Below are 18,877 nucleotides of genomic sequence, written 5' to 3'. Positions count from 1 at the left end.
TCAATGGAATAGAACTGAAGACCCAGAAATAAACCCACACACCTATGGTCACTTGATCATTGACAAAGGAGCTAAAACCATCCAGTGGGGGGAAAAACAGCATTTTCAACAAATGGTGCTGGTATAACTGGCAGTTTGCATGTAGAAGAATGCGAATTGATCCATTCTTATCTCCTTGTACTAATGTCAAGTCTAAGTGGATCAAGAAACTCCACATAAAACCAGAGACACTGAAACTTATAGAGGAGAAAGTGGGGAAAAGCCTCGAAGATATGGGCACAGGGAAAAAATTCCTGAACATAACAGCAACATAACAGTATTGACAAATGGGACCTCATAAAATTTCAAAGCTTCTGTAAGGCACAAGACACTGTCAATAAGACAAAAAGGCCACCAACAGACTGGGAAAGGATCTTTACCAATCCTAAATCAGATAGGGGACTAATATCCAATATTTATAATGAACTCAAGAAGGTGGACTCCAAAAAATCAAATAACCCCATTAAAAATGGAGCACAGAGCTAAACAAAGAATTCTCAACTGAGGATTACTAAATGGCTGAGAAGCACCTGAAAAAATGTTCAACATCTTTAATCATCAGGGCAATGCAAATCAAAACAAGCCTGAGATTCCACCTCACACCAGTCAGACTGGCTAAAATCAAAAATTCATGTGACAGCAGATGCTGGTGAGGATGTGAAGAAAGAGGAAGACTCCTCCATTTTTGGTGGGATTACAACTTGTACAACCACTCTGGAATCCAGTCTGGTGGTTCCTCAGAAAACTGGACACAGTCCTACTGGAGGATCCAGCAATAACTCTCCTGGGCATATACCCAGAAGATGTTCCAACTTGTAATAAGGACACATGCTTCACTATGTTCATAGCAGTCTTATTTATAATAGCCAGATGCTGGAAAGAACCCAGANGTCCCTCAACAGAGGAATGGATCCAGAAAATGTGGTACATTTACACAATGGAGTACTACTCAGCTATTAAAAACAATGAATTTATGAAATTCCTAAACAAATGGATGGATCTGGAGGCTATCATCCTGAGTGATGTAACCCAATCACAAAAGAACTCACATGATATGTACTCACCGATAAGTTGATATTAGTCCAGAAACTTAGAATACCCAAGATACAATTTGCAAAACACATGAAGCTGAAGAAGAATGAAGACGAAAGTGTAGCCCCTTCTTAGAATTGGGAACAAAACACTCATGAAAGGAGTTTACAGAGACAAAGTTTAGAGCTGAGATGAAAGGATGGACCATCCTGAGACTGCCCTACCTGGGGATTCATCCCATAATCAGCCACCAAATGCAGACTCTATTGCATATGCCAGCAAGATTTTGCTGAAAGGACCCTGATATAGTTCTCTCTTGTGAGGTTATGACAGTGCCTTGCAAACACAGAAGTGGATGCTCATAGTCAGCTATTGGGTGGAACATAGGACCCCCAATGGAGGAGCTAGAGAAAGTACCCAAGGAGCTGAAGGGGTCTGCAACCCTGTAGGTGGAACAACAATATGAACTAACCTGTACCCACAGAACTCATGTCTCTAGCTGCATATGTAGCAGAAGATGGCCTAGTCAGTCATCAATGGGAAGAGAGGCCCCTTGATCTTCCAAACTTTATATGCCCCAGTACAGGGGAACACCAGGACCAAGAAGTCAGAGTGGGTGGGTAGGGGAGCAGGGTGGGGGATGGCATAGGGGACATTTGGGATAGCATCTGAAATGTAAATGAAGAAAATACCTAATAAAAAATCGGGGAAAAAGAGCTAATTTCAATATTCTTCATACTATTCTACAAAACAGAAACAGAAAGAATACTGCCAAACTCATTCTATGAGGCCAAAGTCACCCTGATACCTAAACCACACAGCAACACATCAAAGAAAGAACTCTTTTATGAATATTGATGCAAAAATACTCAAATCACATGATGATCTCATTAGACACTGAAAAAGCTTTGGCTAAAATCCAAATCCCCTTCATGTTAAAGGTAGTAGAGAAATCGGGGATACATGCACATACTTAATCCTAATTCAAGCAATATACAGCAAGCCAATAGCCAACATCAAACTAAATGGGGAGAAATATAAAGCATTTCCGCTAAAATATAGGACAAGACAAGGTTGCTCATTCTCTCCCTAACTCCTCAAAGTAGTCCTTGAAATTCTAGCCAGAGCAATAATACAACTAACAAAGATCAAGTGATACAAATTGGAAAGGAATCACTATCTGTGGATGATAAATGAATCCAGAAATTCTACCACAGAATTCCTAGATCTATTAATCACCTTCAGCAACATGATTGGATACAATATTAACTCAAAGAAAGCACCAGCCCTCCTTTATACAAATTGAGAAAGAAATTAAGGAAACAACACCCTATAAATAGCCAAAAATAATATGAAATATCTTGGTTTAACTCTACCCAAGCAAGTAAAAGATCTGTATTCCAAGTACTTCAAGTCCTTAAAGAAAGGAATTAAAGAAGTTATCAGACGATGGAATGATCTCCCTTGGTGATGGATAGGTAGGATTAGCATAGTGAAAATGTCCATCTTATGAAAAGCAATCTACAGATTTAGTGCAATCCCCATCAATGTTCTAACACAACTTTTTATATACCCTGAACGAATAATTCTCAACTACATATGGAAAACAAAAATCTTCATGGTAACAAATGTAATCTTGAACAATAAAAGAACTTTGGGATGAATCACCCTCCTTGACCTCAATTGTACAACAAAGCAATAGTGATAAAAAAAACTGGTATAGAAACAGACAGGAATCAAATCAAAGATGCAGAAATAATACCATACATTTATTGACACGATTTTTGGTAAAGAAGCCAGAGCTATACAATGGAAAAATGAATGCATCTTTAGCAAATGGTTCTGGACTTACTAGATGTCTACATGTAGAAGAATGAATATAGATCCATACTTATCACCTTACACAAAATTCAAGTTCAGGTGGATCAAAGATCACAGTATAAAATCAGAAACACTAAACTTTGTAGAAGAGAAAGTGGGACATACCCTTGAATGCATTGGTACAGGAGAGAAGTTCATGAACAGAAAACCAAAGACTCAGGCTCTAAGATTAAAAATTGATAAATCAGACCTCATGAAACTGCAAAGAAGCCCACAGATCGGAAAAGGATCTTCACCAACCCTACATCTGACAGAGGACTAATATCCAAAATTTATAAAGAACTCAATTAAGTTGGACACCAAAAAACCCAAGTAACCCAATTAAATAATGGGTTATAAAGCTAAACAGAATTTTCAACAGAAGAATATTGAATATCTGAAAAGCACTTAGAGAAGTGTTCAAAGTCCTTAGTCATCAGGAAAGTGCAAATCAAAACACTATTATGTTCTATCTTATACCCATCAAAATGTCTAAGATCAAAAACTGAAATGATTGCACATGCTGGTGAGGATATAGAACAAAGGGGGACAATTTACCATTGCTGGTGGGAGTGCAAACTTGTAAAACCACTATGGAAATCAATTTAGCAGTTTTTGAGAAAACTTGGAATTGTTCTACCTACAGATCCAGCTATACCACTCCTGGGCATATACTCAAAATATGCTCCACCATGCCACAAGACACTTGTAATAGCCAAAAACTGGAAAAAACTAGATGTCCCTCAACTGAGGAATAGATTTTAAAAATGTGGTATATCTACACAATGGAATATTATTCAGCTAGTCATTATGAACTTTATAGGCAAGTGTATGGATCTTGAGAATATCATCCTGAGTGAGGTACACCAGACCCAAAATGACATGCATGGTATGTACTCAATTATGCATTTATATTAACCCTAAAATACAGGATCCCCAAGATACATTCCACAGACCAAAGTATGCTAAAGAAGAAGGAAAACTCATGCTAGGATGCTTGAGTTTCACTTAGAAGTGGGAATAAAATAGTCATAGGAAACAGATGGAAATAATAAACTGTGTTTGATGAGGAGTTATAGAGAGGAATGGAGGCTTCAGGATAAGGTGTGGGGAGGGACAGGTCAGATGAGCAGATGGCCATGAGAATGAATGGAAATGTCCAACTGACATGGGTGGCGGACATCTTGAGGACATGTTAGAGACCTGCATTAGGAGAGACACACAATAATCAATGGTGGTGACCAAAGCTGTCACTCACAGCATTAGGGATCTAGAACTTGAAGAGACTACCTCTTGTAGCCAGGCAGGAACCTCAATGGAGCAATAGGGACATCAACCCACCCACAAAACCTTTAACCACATATCTATCTTGTCTACAAGAAATGTGACAGGGCTGGAGCAGAGACTGATGGATTTGCCAACCAATAATGGCCCAACTAGAGACCCATTCCATGAGCATGCACCAATCCCTGACACTATTAATGATACTCTGTTATACTTGCGGACAGGAGTCTAGCATGGCTGTCATCTGAGAGGCTCCACCAAGCAACAGACTCAGATTCAGATGCCCACAGCCACACAGTGGATGGAGCTTGGGAACTCTTATGGAAGAACAGGAGGAAGAATCGTAGACTCTATCGGGATAGGAACTCCACAAGATGACCAACAGAGTTAACTAACATGGACCCTTGCGGGTCTCAGAGCTTGAACCACCAACCTAACGGCATGCATGACTTGGACATAGTTCCCTCCTACCCCCTGCACATACATAGCAGATGTGCAGCTTGGCTTTCATATGGGTCTCAAACAACTGGGTCACGGGCTATCCCAAAAGCTGTGGACTGTGTGTAGGATATGTTCTTATATTTGGGCTGCCTTGTCTGACCTCAGTGGGAAATAATGTACCTAGCTCTGCAGAGACTTGATGTGCCAGGGTGGGGGAATACACTGGGGGAGGCTCCACCCTCTCAGACGAGAAGGGGAGGAGGAAGAAGATTGTGGGAGGTATGATCAGGAGGAAGGGCAGTGGGTGGGAGGTAAAGTGGATAATAATAACTAAAAGAACATTTAGTTCATGAGGATGTGTGATAGATACATCACTACAGATATATCACTGAAGAGCTCAATCTGTTTGCTAATTTTTTCAAGCAGAAATATGGGGATTATGTGTAGAAATGAATTTTAAGCATATAGGATTTTGGTGGAAGAAATATAAAACTAGGTCAGGGTGACTTTATTGGTATGTGTCTAATGAGAGTCTAGGTTTAATTTGGAAGCAAAAGAGTTAAATATGGTGTGTATCATACCTTATGGTTAACTAAAGCCTTTGTCAAATATGGCCTACTGAAAAGGAGCTGGAAATACTTGATATTGCTTGGCTTAGTTTTAATGCTCAGGGAATTTACAGTGCTAGAGTGGATATACAGTACAAAATTCAATCCTCTACAAAAGGAAGGTTCAGAAAACATCAGTCTTATAAGATAAAAAATGAGGCATTAGCACATTTGAAGATCTGTGTTGTTGCCCTTTTCCTGTGCTCGATCTTGGGGCCAGAGATGCTGCTTCTCATATGAATTAAAAGACATGTGGATTTAATTGGGCTCTAAAGTATCACAGGCCAAGTAACTGCACTGAATCACCAAAGTGATTATAATTATTATAGTGGCCAGAATAAGCAAATCAATGTCCATCATGGTTTGACACATTATGGACAGCACAAGTCAAATGATTTTTATGGTGGCATGACTTGTGTGGACTTTTGGTTCTGGCCAGTCAGTCATGCTGTTTCTAGCTATGAAATAGATAAGCTTACTGCAGTTGTTGTTTGATCTGTATAAGCAGAAATTTTCTCAAAAAAATGAAAGAAATGTTACATTAGACTATGGAAAGAGGGGCTTTTGGTACATGAACCAATTTCCAGACTTGAGCCAGTTAGCAGAACTAGAATTCTTTGAATTAAGGGATGGCCAGCTTCCCCTGAAGAAGGACCCTGAGATAAAATGCCTAAGACTGTTACTATTAGCCCTTTTCCAGTCCTTCCTCAGAGTGACCTATAATCTTTTACAATGGTAACTGATCCAAAGGAAAGGAAACTTTCTGAGGTCTGTTGGATACTGGTTCCAAATTGACAGATTCTCCAAGACCATAAGAAATATTGTGGCCCTCCAGTTAAAGTAGGGGCTCATGCAGGTCAGGTGGTTAATGGAGTTTGGGCTGAAGTCTGACTTACAGTGTGTCCAGTGGGTACTGGAATTCATCCTGTGTTTATTTCCCTAGTTCCAGAATATATAGAAAATTGGACATGGTACTACTGGAAGATCCAGCAATACCACTCCTGGGCGTCTTTATGATAAGATTGACTATTAAACCAACATTGAAAGATATAGCCAGTAAAATGAATAAAAGCACTGTTGTCAACCTTATATATGTTTACACAATAGACCTTTTTGTTTTTTTACCTATAATAGCATTCCTTTTTTTATTAGATATTTTCTTCCTTTACATTTCAAATGCTATCCCCAAAGCCCCCTATACCCCCCCCACCCTGCTCCCCAACCCACCCACTCCCACTTCCTGGGCCTGGCATTCCTCTGTACTGGGGCATATGATCTTCACAAGACCAAGGGCCTCTCCTCCCTTTGATAGTTGACTAGGCCATCCTCTGCTACATATGCACCTAGAGACACAGCTCTGGAGGGTACTGGTTAGTTCATATTGTTGTTCCTCCTAAAGGGTTGCAGACCCCTTTAGCTTCTTGGGTACTTTCTCTAGCTCCTTCATTAGGGGCCCCGTGTTCCATCCAATAGATGACTGTGAGCATCCACTTCTGTATTTGCCAGGCACTGGCATAGACTCACAAGAGAGAGCTCTATCAGGGTCCTGTCAGCAAAATCTTTCTGGCATATTCAGTAATGTCTGGGTTGGGTGGTTGTTTATGGGATGTATCCCAGGGTGGGGCAGTCTCTGGATGGTCCTTCCTTCCTTCTCATCTCCGAACTTTGTCTCTGTAACTCCTTCCATGGGTATTTTATTCCCCATTCTAAGAAGGAGCGAAGTATCCACACTTGGAACCTTTAAAAAGCAGTCATTCTATCAAGCGTAATATGAAGTCTCTGTATTGGAACAGTAGATTGACAAAATTTTCCTACTCATACAATTTAGGTTATTGGCTATTATGTTTAGGCTTATAGCTTAACCCACACAGACATTCTTTCCATTCTACAAGAAACAAGACACTCAAAGTGCCACAGTCATTTGTAAATTTTTCAAAAGCTGAATTGACTGTATTTCAAAGGAAAGTACCCAAGGCCGGATGGAAAATTTGTTACCTTGTTTAAACACAAACATTATCCTATAAAAATGCCCAGGGAATAATGGTACTTTACACATAACTATGTAAGTTCATTATATATGTTAATCATTAAGAATTCTAAGAAGTATTATAAAGAGGGCTTACAGTCTTGAAAGAGACATTTCCTTTGCCTATCTTCTGCCAGGACTTCAGCATTTGTATGTTCAAACTAATAATGTTGAGTCATGATGTCATAAAGAGACTCAGTTACAAAAATTTAAAGGGAAAGCACACACTATGTTTTCCACCCTATACTAGTACATCTTAATTTTATTTTAAAACTATGCATGTGCTTGCATATTTAAAAAACTATTAAGTAAGAGACTTAGTCAGTTATTCATTAGTTGATTCTACCTTGTTGTTGGAAAAACAACTAATTATTTTATGACAAGTTAATGAACACTAAGTTTGAGTGGACATATGTGGCCATATATGTGAGTGTTATTTAAAGATAAGATGTAAAGAAAATATAATATAAAATTTCTCTTTAAAAAGAACAACTATAATCAACTATATTTATTTCAAATTCAATCTTTTTTCTTTGAAAATATTTTCTTGTCCTTTCTCTAGTATCATCTTAGGTCTCATGAAATACAGCATATTTTATGAACTTCATATATGTATCAACATAAAATTAACATAATAACACATATTTAGTTAACTCATGTAAATTTCTTTTTTTTTTTTTTTTGTCTTTTTTTGGTTTTTTGAGACAGGGTTTTTTTCTCTGTGCAGTCCTGGCTGTCCTGGAACTCACTCTGTAGACCAGACTGGCCTCGAACTCAGAAATCACCTGCCTCTGCCTCCAAGTGCTGGGATTAAAAGCATGCGCCACCACCGCCCTGCTTCGTATAAATTTCTAATCAATTTCTAGGAATCAATAAATCAATCCTCATCTATTTATTTGTTTGTTTATTAATTTATTTATTTTTCTTAGTTTCCCAAAGCTTCCTTTGTCAGCATCCTGAAACCATGCTAGGATCTCTTCTTCATAGAGGAAATGGTTCATATATCATATATTTTCCAATGCCTGCCGACCCCTCTTTATTCAGAAGTGAATTTTCTTCAATATATTTTATTATGTGTTTAAATGATATAATTGCAATTGTTATGGATAATTATCATTTTTGCACAATTTTAAGCATTTGGTTGACATAGTATTTAAACATATTTGTGAGGTTTTATCTTTGTATATTATGTGGTCAAGCCAGAGTAATTCACATTTCCATTTCTCAAACATTTATTAATTTTATGTGGTGGTAGTAAAGAGGCTTTTTTCCTCTTGTAATTTTAGAATACAAAGGATTTTTTTGTAGAATGTTTCTTCTACCTCTATCATAAAATATTGTAGCAGAACTAATTGCTCCTATTGAGTTGCATTTTTATAGTTATTCTCCACCCTCATCCTATGTTGGTAACAGGCTCTCAGAGCCATGATTTACCATTTACTTCTAGAAAGTAATCATTTTTGCTTATACTAATAAATTAGTACATACAGCATCCATATTTCTGTACTCATATTATTGCACTTAACATACTCTCAACATAGTAACTCTTCAAGTGACAGGATTTCATTTTATGTAAAAATAATATTCTATTACACATCCACTAACAGATGCTTTGTATGATATATCCTAGATACTGTAATAAGCATGTGAGTGAAATTATTTCTTTGGTACTAATTTTATTTCTATTGACATGAAAGAATAATAAGATTGTTGAATCTTACTGTATATCTATTTCTGACTTTTTCTTCCTTTTTTAATAAATAAAATTGTTTTATTTATTTACATTCCAAATGTTGTCCCCCTTCCCAGTCACCCTTCTAGAGTTCTTCACCCCCTGACCCATCCCTTTTGACTCTGAGAGGTTGCTCCCCCACCCAATCACTCAGGCACCCACCCACCTTACTACATACACCTGTCACCCCCGGCCCCACAATGTCCCCCTTCCCTGGGGCATCAACTCTCTACATTATTGGTCTCATCGTCTCCTACTGAGGCCAGACAAGGCAGTCTTATGCTACATAAGTATGTGTATGTGGGAGGGGGCATAGACAAGCCCATTTATGCTCTTTGGTTGATCACTTAGCCTTTGGGAGTTCTGATGGGTCCAGGTTAGTTGATTGTTGTTCTTCCTATGGGGTTGCAATATCCTTAAGCTCCTTCAGTCCTTATTCTTCCATAAGGACTCTTTCACCATCCTTAGTCCAATAGTTGGCTGTAAGTATCTGCATCTGTCTCAGTCAGCTGCTGGTAGAGCCTCTCAGAGGACAGCCATGCTAGGCTCCTGTATGCAAGCATAGCATGGTATCAGTAGTAGTGTCAGGGTTTGGTGCCTGTGCATGGGATGTATCCCAAGATGGCCTAATCTCTGGATGGCCTTTCCTTCAGTCTCTGCTCCATTTTTGTCCCTGCATTTCCTTTAGATTGGAACAATTCTGGATCAAAAATTTTGAAGGTTAGTGGGTTGCCCCATCTCTCCACTGGGGGTCCTGTCTATCTTCTGGAGTTGGTCTTTTAAGGTTCCATCTTCCCAGTGTTAGGCATTTCAGCTAAGGTCAACTCCATTGAGTCCTGGGACCCTTTTGTATCCCAGGTCTCTAGGACTTTCTAGAGGTTTCCTCTGTGCCCCCACTCTGCCTCACAGCTGCATATTATCATTGATTCTCCTCTCCCTCTGGGCTTCTCTCCTGTTTTTCCACATACTTGACCCTTCCCCCACTTTCTTCTCCTCTTTACCACTCAGGTTCCTCCCTCTGCCTCCCATGATTATTTTGTTCCCCTTTCTAAGTGGGATTGAAGCATCCTTATTTGGGCCTTCCTTCTTGTTAAAGTAATATTGTTTTGGGAAGCCTCTTACATTCCTCTGAAGGATAACTCACAAGTTATCCATGCTTGGGACTCAAAGACTTCTTAGATCTGACTCTTGGGGGTGAATCCAATTGCCCAGCATGGCACAACTACAGACACACACACACACACACACACACACACACACACACACACACACACACACTCACAAACATTAACTCACTTAAGACTCATGGAAAATGATGAAATGGGAGATAGAATGATTTTAAGAGCCAAACAACCAGGATCCCTGCTACTTTATAGCATCCACTAGACATGAGAAGGGAAATGAATCCATGAAATATCAACAACACAGTTGCCTGAACAAGAAAGACATAAAGACAACAGTTAAAATGCTATTACAAAGAAGGGAATCTTTACTTGCTTCCGCCTAGATGAAGACATACTGGTGGTCAGCAGCTCTTGAAAGAGATACAATGAATGTCCTTCAAAGGTGAGCTTGTATTGAATAAATTATATAATTCCAAGTTGTAAAATCTGGACACAGATTTATGTAAATATGTAAATATAAGCAAAACTAAGCGGATGTAGTAGGTTATATGTATATGTAACACTAATACTAATTCTACTAATAAAAGAGATCATGAATTTGAGTGGAATGGGGGAAACACAGGAGGAGTTTGAAGAGGGAGCAGAAGTAATGCAAATGCAGTGCTCATTTATAAAGTTCTCAAATTTTTAAAAAGTCAAAAATAGGGAGAATGGGAAGGTACCTCTTAGAGGATTTACTTTGAACATAGTACATGAAGCATTTGAGCTATAACTGACTTAAAAATCTCCTCCCCAAGTGCTGGCTTTCCTAGTATCCAAAGTGGTAGCAAAAGCTCTCAAGGGAGGAAAACAATTAACTTACATACCCATCTGTAAAGCCTAAAAACTATCATAATGCCTAGATTGGCAAGATAGCCATAATGACACAAGATTGGCACTTTTATCTTGGGGGTAGCCAACAGCTGTCTAATTGCAATTAAGGTCCACTCAATAGAAAGGACTCCATGCTTGATGATGTATGCCTAACTACCCTTGGGAAGAGAGGCCATAGGTCTAAGAGGAGAAGCAACTACTGCCACTTTCCTAAACAAATATCATTTCTAACTGCATTCTAAATACATATCCTTATCCCCACAGGTAAGAATAGATTATTGTGGAGGTACATGCAGGTATCCAGGCAGAAGTGAACCCCACCAAGAGATAAGAATAAAACCAGGTTCAGATTGACTTTGTCAACATGGATCAGACTTCAGGGAGTCTAATGCCAGACAGATCATTGTCAGCATACATAAAACACATTACAACTTGGGAAAGGTTTCCAGGCAACAATCAGTGCAGTCAGTTCAGTTCCAGGTGCACAAAAGAGCGTAGGTCTGACTACATCAAGTGGTTTTACAAAGTACATGTGACCGTGAGGGTGAGATCTATAGCCAAAAGGTCTGGAATCTAGTGTGGTCTCTGACTGATAGCATCGAGGTCAGTAGGACATAAAGTTCTTGCAACATCTTCCCCTAAAGATGGGCCATGGTCTAGGGAGGGAAGAGTCTGGGAGATTCATTCTGGGGACTTTGGGTGAGATATGTCTCCACCAATAGCAAAAAGGTCACCAGGTTGTGTCCATTTCTTTGAGGTTTTTCCCCACTTTGTCCTCTATATATCAGTGTCTCTGGCTTTATGTGGAGTTCTTTGTTCCACTTAGACTTGAGCTTTGTACAAGGAGATGAGAATGGATCAATTAGCATTCTTCTACATGATAACTGTCAGTTGTGCCAGCACCATTTGTTGAAAAGGCTGTCTTTTTTCAAGTAGATGGTTTTAGATCCCTTGTCAAAGATCAAGTAACCATAGATGTATGGGTTCATTTCTGGGTCTTCAATTCTGTTCCATGGATCTACCTGTCTGACACTGTACCAGTACCATGCAGTTTTTATCAGAACTGCCCTGTAGTACAGCTTGAGGTCAGGCATGGTGATTCCCCCAGAGTTTCTTTTATTGTTGAGAATAGTTTTTGCTATCCTAGGTTTTTTGTTATTTAAGATGAATTTGCAAATTGCCCTTTCTAACTCAATGAAGAATTGAGTTGGAATTTGGTGGGGATGGCATTGAATCTGTAGATTGTTTTTGGCAGGAGAACCATTTTTACTATATTAATCCTGCCAATCCATGAGAATGGGAGATCTTTCCATCTTCTGAGATCTTCAATTTCTCTCTTCAGAGACTTGAAGTTCTTGATATATAGATATTTCACTTCCTTAGAGTCACACCAATGTATTTTATATTATTTGTGACTATTGTTAGTGGTGTTGTTTCCTTAATTTCCTTCTCAGCCTGTTTATCCTTTGTTTAGAGAAAGGCCACTGATTTGTTTGAGTTAATTTTATATTCAGCTATAGCACTGAAGCTGTTTATCAGGTTTACGAGGTCTCTGGTGGAATTTTTAGGATCACTTATATATACTAACATATCATCTGCAAATAGTGAAATTTTGACTTCTTCCTTTCCAATTTGTATCCCCTTGATCTCCTTTTGTTGTCTAATTGCTATGGCTAGGACTTCAAGTACTATATTGAATAGGTAGGGAGAAAGTGGACAGTCTTGACTAGTTCCTGATTTCAGTGAGATTGTTTCCAGCTTCTCTCCATTTACTTTGATATTGGCTACTGGTTTGGTGTAGATTGCTTTTACTTTGCTTAGGTATAGGCATTGAATTCCTGATATTACCATGGCTTTTATCATGAAGGGTTGTTGGATTTTGTCAAATGCTTTCTCAGCATCTAATGAGATGATCATGTGGTTTTTGTCTTTGAGTTTGTTTATATGGTGGATTACATTGATGGATTTCCATATATTAAAACATCCCTGCATCCCTGGGATGAAGCCTACTTGATCATGTTGGATGATCATTTTGATGTGTTCTTGGATTCGGTTTGCTAGGATTTTATTGAGTATTTTTGCATNGATATTCATAAGGGAAATTGGTCTGTCGTTCTCTTTCTTTGTTGGGTCTTTGTGTGGTTCAGGTATCAGAGTAATTATGGCTTTATAGAATGAATTGGGTAGAGTACTTTCTGTTTCCATTTTGTGGAATAGTTTGAGGAGAGTTGGAATTAGTTCTTCTTTAAAGTTCTGATAGAACTCTGCACTAAACCCATCTGGTTCCGGGCTTTTTTTAAATGACTGCTTCTATTTCTTTAGGGGAAATGGGTATTTGTGTGGTGAAGTGTCAGAGTGATTGTGGCTTCATAGAATGAATTGGGTAGAGTATCTTCTGTTTCTATTTNGTGGAATAGTTTGAGGAGAGTTGGGATTAGTTCTACTTTGAAGGTCTGAGATTGTTAGTCTGATCCTGATTTTTTCTTTTTCTTTTTCTTTCCTTTTTTTTCCCCCAAGATGGAGTTTCTCTGTATAGCCCTGGCTGTCCTGGAACTCACTCTGTAGACCAGGATGGCCTAAAACTCAGAAATCTGCTTGCCTCTGTCTCCCAAGTTCTTGGCTTAAAAGCGTGTGTCACCACTGTTTGGCTTGATTCTGATTTAACTTTTGTACCTGGTATCTGTCTAGGAAGTTGTCCATTTCATCCAGGTTTTCCAGTTTTGTTGAGTATAACTTTTGTAGTAGGATCTGATGATTTTTTGGATTTCCTCAGGATCTGTTGTTATGTCTCCTTTTTCATTTCTGATTTTGTTAATTAGGATACTGTCCCTGTGCCCTTTAGTTAGTCTGGCTAAGGGTTTATCTATCTTGTTGATTTTCTCAAAGAAACAACTCCTGGTTTGGTTGATTCTTTGAATAGTTCTTTTTGTTTCTAATTGGTTGATTTCTGCCCTATGTTTGCTTATTTTCTGCTGTCTACTCCTCTTGGGTGAATTTGATTCCTTTTGTTCTAGAGCTTCTAGGTATGCTGTCAGGCTGCTAGTGTATGCTCTTTCTAGTTTCTTTTTGGAGGCACTCAGGGCTATGAGTTTTCCTCTTAGGACTGCCTTCATTGTGTCCCATAAGTTTGGGTATGTTGTGACTTCATTTTCATTAAACTCTAAAAAGTCTTTAATTTCTTTATTCCTTGACCAAGTTATCATTGAGTGGCGTGTTGTTCAGTTTCCATGTTAATATTGGCTTTCTATTATTTATGCTGTTATTGAAGATCAGCCTCAGTCCATGGTCATCTGATAGGATGCATGGGATAATTTCAATATTTTTGTATCTGTTGAGGCCTGTTTTGTGACCTATTATATGGTCAGTTTTGGAGGAGGTACTATGAGGTGCTGAGAAGAAGGTATATCCTTATGTTTTAGGATAAAATGTTTTGTAGATATCTGTTAAATCCATTTGTTTCATAACTTCTGTTAGTGTCCATGTGTCTCTGTTTAGTCTCTGTTTCCAGGATCTGTCCATTGGTGAGAGTGGGGTGTTGAAGTCTCCCATTATTATTGTGTGAGATCCAATGTGTGCTTTGAGCTTTACTAAAGTTTCTTTAATGAATGTGGCTGTTCTTGTATTTGGAGCATAGATATTCAGAATTAAGAGTTCCTCTTGATAGATTTTTACCTTTGATGAGTATGAAGTGCCCCTCCTTGTCTTTTTTGATAATTTTGGGTTGGAAGTAGATTTTATTCGGTATTAGAATGGCTACTCCAGCTTGTTTCTTCAGACCATTTGCTTGGAAAATTGTTTTCCAGCCTTTTACTCTGAGGTAGTGTCTGTCTTTTTCCTTGAGGTGGGTTTCCTATAAGCAGCAAAATGTGGGGTCCTTTTTGTGTAGCCAGTCTATTAGTCTATGTCTTTTTTGGGGAATTGAGTACATTGATGCTAAGAGAAATTAAAGAAAAGTAATTGTTACTTCCTGTTATTTTTGTTGTTAAAGTAGGGATTCTGTTCTTGTGACTGTCTTATTTTAGGTTTGTTGAAGAATTACTTTCTTGCTTTTTCTAGGGTGTAGTTTCCATATTTGTGTTGGTGTTTTCCCTTTATTATCTTTTGAAGGGCTGGATTTTCGGAAAGATATTGTGTCAATTTGGTTTTGTCATGGAATACTTTGGTTTCTCCCTCTATGGTAATTGAGAGTTTTGCTGGGTATAGTAGCCTGGGCTTCAGGCAGATAATGGTGGGGCTGGCCCCCGACTGGCTTTTTTTTTTTTTTTTTTTTTTAGATATTTTCTTCCTTTACATTTCAAATGCTATCCCCAAAGCCCCCTATACTCCCCCAGACCCTGCTCCCCACTCCCCAACCCTCCTACTCCTGCTTCCTGGCCCTGGCATTCTCCTGTACTGGGGCATATGATCTTCGCAAGACCAATCATATCCATACCCCACTCTGTTGCTTTCAATTCCTCCTACACATACCCTGATTTTCACTCTCAGGTTCATGTTCTCTTTTTAAAAAAATATTATTTAATTTTATGCACGTTTGTACTTTGCCTGCATGTATGTCTGTTTTCCACCTACATGCAGAATCCATGGAAACCAGAAGCAGGCACAAGATCCTCTAGAACTGGAGTTACACATGGCTATGAGCTGTTGTTTGAGTGCTGGAGTCAAACCTAAGTTCTCTAGAAAAGCAGCCATTGCTCTTAACCATTGAGCCATCTCCCCAGTAGGAGCAGGGGAGGGAGCACTGGGCTCACAGCTTGCTGTGCTCTGCTGGCTGCTCCCTGGAGGTGGAGAGTGGGGGCAGGGTGGCTGCAGAGAATCTGAAAGTGAAACAAAAGGGCAAACCCATGAAGGGGGCGAACCACGAAGGGGGTGACAGGATTCTTTTTATACTTTTCCCAGAGGGCAAAAGTATCAACTGGTAGGGGACCTGTGGATGGGAGAAAAGGGAGGGCCTACAGGGATGGGTAGTGCCTGTTCCATGATTCTCAAAACAGTCGCAAATCCAAGTCCAAACACAGGGAGCCACACAAGACACACACAGAAACCGTCCAGATAAAGTCTCACAGTAATACTACAAAAACAAAACCAATACAGAGCATCCTAAATGCAATTCCAGAGAAGCCTGTTACTATCAGTACCAGGCAGTAGCTGCCTCTCAGCTACCACTGGGTTGAGAAGGACCACCTCAGATCCAACCCCACAGTGGGATTCGGGAGCATCCTCCAGTTCCCCATGGCCCGTGACATGTTGGCACATCTGCATGTCACAAATCATCACCCAGATCGGGTTTCTCACAAGAACCCCAGAACCCGAGATCAGTTGGTACCCCCCGGGACCAAAATCAGACCTGAAACCAGAACCTGAAACCAGTAGTCTCCTTCTGGGACCTAACAGACATAGACAGCAGACACTGACAAGACAGACAGACAGACAGACAGACAGACAGACAGACAGACAGACAGACAGACAGACAGACGGGTAGACTGGTAGACAGACAGACAGACAGACAGACAGACAGACATCCCACTTTACCTTGCTTGAGCAGCCCTGTGATGGATGGAGTCTGGGTCCTCCTGAAGAGGGTCTTCCCAGCCAATGCACCAAATGATGGAGTCTGTCAAAAGACCCTCACTCACAAAGACCACAGAGACCTCCATCGTTGCAAATCGCAAGAGGAGTTTTATTAATCCAACACATTGGGGACCCCCCTCTCAGCACACAGGGTAGAGGAGAGACCCTGAACAAAGAAAGAACACACTTTTAATACCCTGTAAGGGGAAGATTTAGGCAACAGGGCTAGCTAGCTTATTGGTAGCTTATTGGTGTCCTAGCTGGATTATTGGTGTCCTAGTGACTCAATTTGCCTGCCCTTACGGTGGGGTATTATGATTTGGTCAGCAAAGCAGCAGTATATTTTGAACTTATGGGTCAGCTATTAACATCACAGCTATTAATATCATAGGGAATTCTAGCAAGGTCAGGGTGGTTTGTGGTTTTTCTCTGACTTCCGTGTAGGGAGGGGTAGGGGAATTCCTCTGGGATCTGCTAATCTTGTTATGGTTATTTATTTATTTTTTTGAGAACAGTTCATTTTGTTTTGGCAGCTATAGACTTAGTCATTTTGACCACTATGTTTCTGAAAGTCTCTTTAGAGGGGGGTGCGGGGAAGGGCTAAGTGGTCTTGAATTTATTTTGGATTCTACATGAACAATGCAGAATATGGAGGCCTGGCATGTGAAATTTCAGAGGGAAGATTAACGACTCTTATCAGGGTTGTTGCGATTTTGATTGTGAAGATTCTGTGGTTTTGTTTAGCTGGGGCTGAAAAGTCAGCTGTGATTAACAAGATACTGGAACTACTAAAACAAAACCTTTGTATTACTGGGACTATTGATGCTGGTTAGCTGGAACTAAGAAATCAGTAATGATTAAGAAAGACCAGCATCATTGAGGTAAAACCCTCTGGGAAGTATTTTCTGAGAGCAAATAAACTGTGTTCCAGGGATACCTTGTGCTGCAGCTGGACTTTGTAATGTGTAAGAGTCACCCAAGTAGTACCGGTTTTGAAGGCATGAAGGGTCATGAAAAGCATCTGAGGCTCAGCACTATGAGAGGGCACAAAAGGGCATTGATGAAGATACAGCCTCAGTTGCAATTTTTGGCCCAGGCCTGAAGGGTTGATGCAAAGGAGTTGAGGCTTGGCACCATAAAGAGAGCCTATGAGAGGCTATTGGTGAAATCTAGTTTCAGTGGAAGACAGCAGCAGTGTTTTGGAGATGCCAATATCATGAGATGACCACCAAGAACAGCAGCAGCAGTGTAGTACAGGCATCTAGAGCCTAGAAGACAAGGTTTGTACTACAAAGGGCAGAGCTGGAGAAGTGACGCAGAAGATCGTGAGTGGATCCCAGATATTGGACAGTTAGAATTTGATTTAGCTTTTGATTGTGACTTTGACCTGATATTTTTTCCATCTTGAAGGAATAAAGTATATTAGTGGACACGTGAAATCAACATATTTCAGCAACCTCTTGTTTCTATTATTCCTTATACTAATGGCACTCTTGACCACTGGAGCCTGATTTCACAGATCCAATTTATAACCTAACTGATATATTGTCCTTTCTGCTCCTCATCTGTGTCACTAAGAAGCTAATACTTTTCCTATTTTCATCATTTTTCAGGAAGATCACAGTAAAATGGAAAGAAATTCTTCTTGGAATGTGTGTAATATGTTACTTTATGACGAAATGCATGGCTGCATGATTCTTGAAAGTATAGGGGCCATCTTATAATGACTACCATGGGAAAACTACTAACATCATGGTAACTCTTCCAAACAGAATAGCAGACTCAAGGAGTTTTTAATTAGTTAATTTTTCTAGTATTGCTACACCCCTAAATAAATTATGATAGCTTTTCTTTCAAGAAATTTTCTTATGACCACAAGATCTTTTCCCATTCTATTGGTTGCTGTTTTGCCCTATTTCCAGTGCTCTTTGCCTTATAGAAGCGTTGTAATTTTATGAGGTCAATTCTTGATCTTAGACCATAAGCCATTGATGTTCTGTTAAGAAAATTTTCCCCTGTGCCCCTGTGTTCGAGGCTCTTCCCCACTTTCTCTTCTATAAATTTCAGTGTACCTGGTCTTACTTGGAGGTCTTTAATCAGCTTAGAAGTGAGCTTTCTACAAGAATGGGTTGATTTGCATTCTTCTACATGCTGACCTCCAGTTGAACCAAAACCATTTGTTGAAAATGCTGTCTTTTCTACCCCATCCGTGAATCCATCCCATCATCTGCCACCAAACCTAGATACTAATGCTCATGCCAGCAAGATTCTGCTGAAGGGACCCTGATAT

The 18,877-nt window shown here is 39.6% G+C and overlaps 1 protein-coding gene across 1 annotated transcript in view; it reads right to left on the bottom strand.

The window, feature by feature from the left end:
* Positions 1-7,444, bottom strand: part of Cylc1 (cylicin 1) — a 25,371-nt gene extending 17,927 nt beyond the window's left edge. The window contains exon 1 of the mRNA XM_021188856.2: positions 7,388-7,444. Coding sequence (XP_021044515.2) covers positions 7,388-7,404 — 17 coding nt within the window. The 5' untranslated portion in view covers positions 7,405-7,444. The remainder of the gene's footprint in view (positions 1-7,387) is intronic.
* Between the last annotated feature and the right edge of the window lie 11,433 nt (positions 7,445-18,877).

This window comes from Mus pahari, chromosome X, assembly GCF_900095145.1.
Source record: "Mus pahari chromosome X, PAHARI_EIJ_v1.1, whole genome shotgun sequence".
NCBI classification, from domain to species: domain Eukaryota; kingdom Metazoa; phylum Chordata; class Mammalia; order Rodentia; family Muridae; genus Mus; species Mus pahari.
Note: the sequence above shows the minus strand (reverse complement) of the source record. Positions and strands in the feature narration are given on the sequence as shown.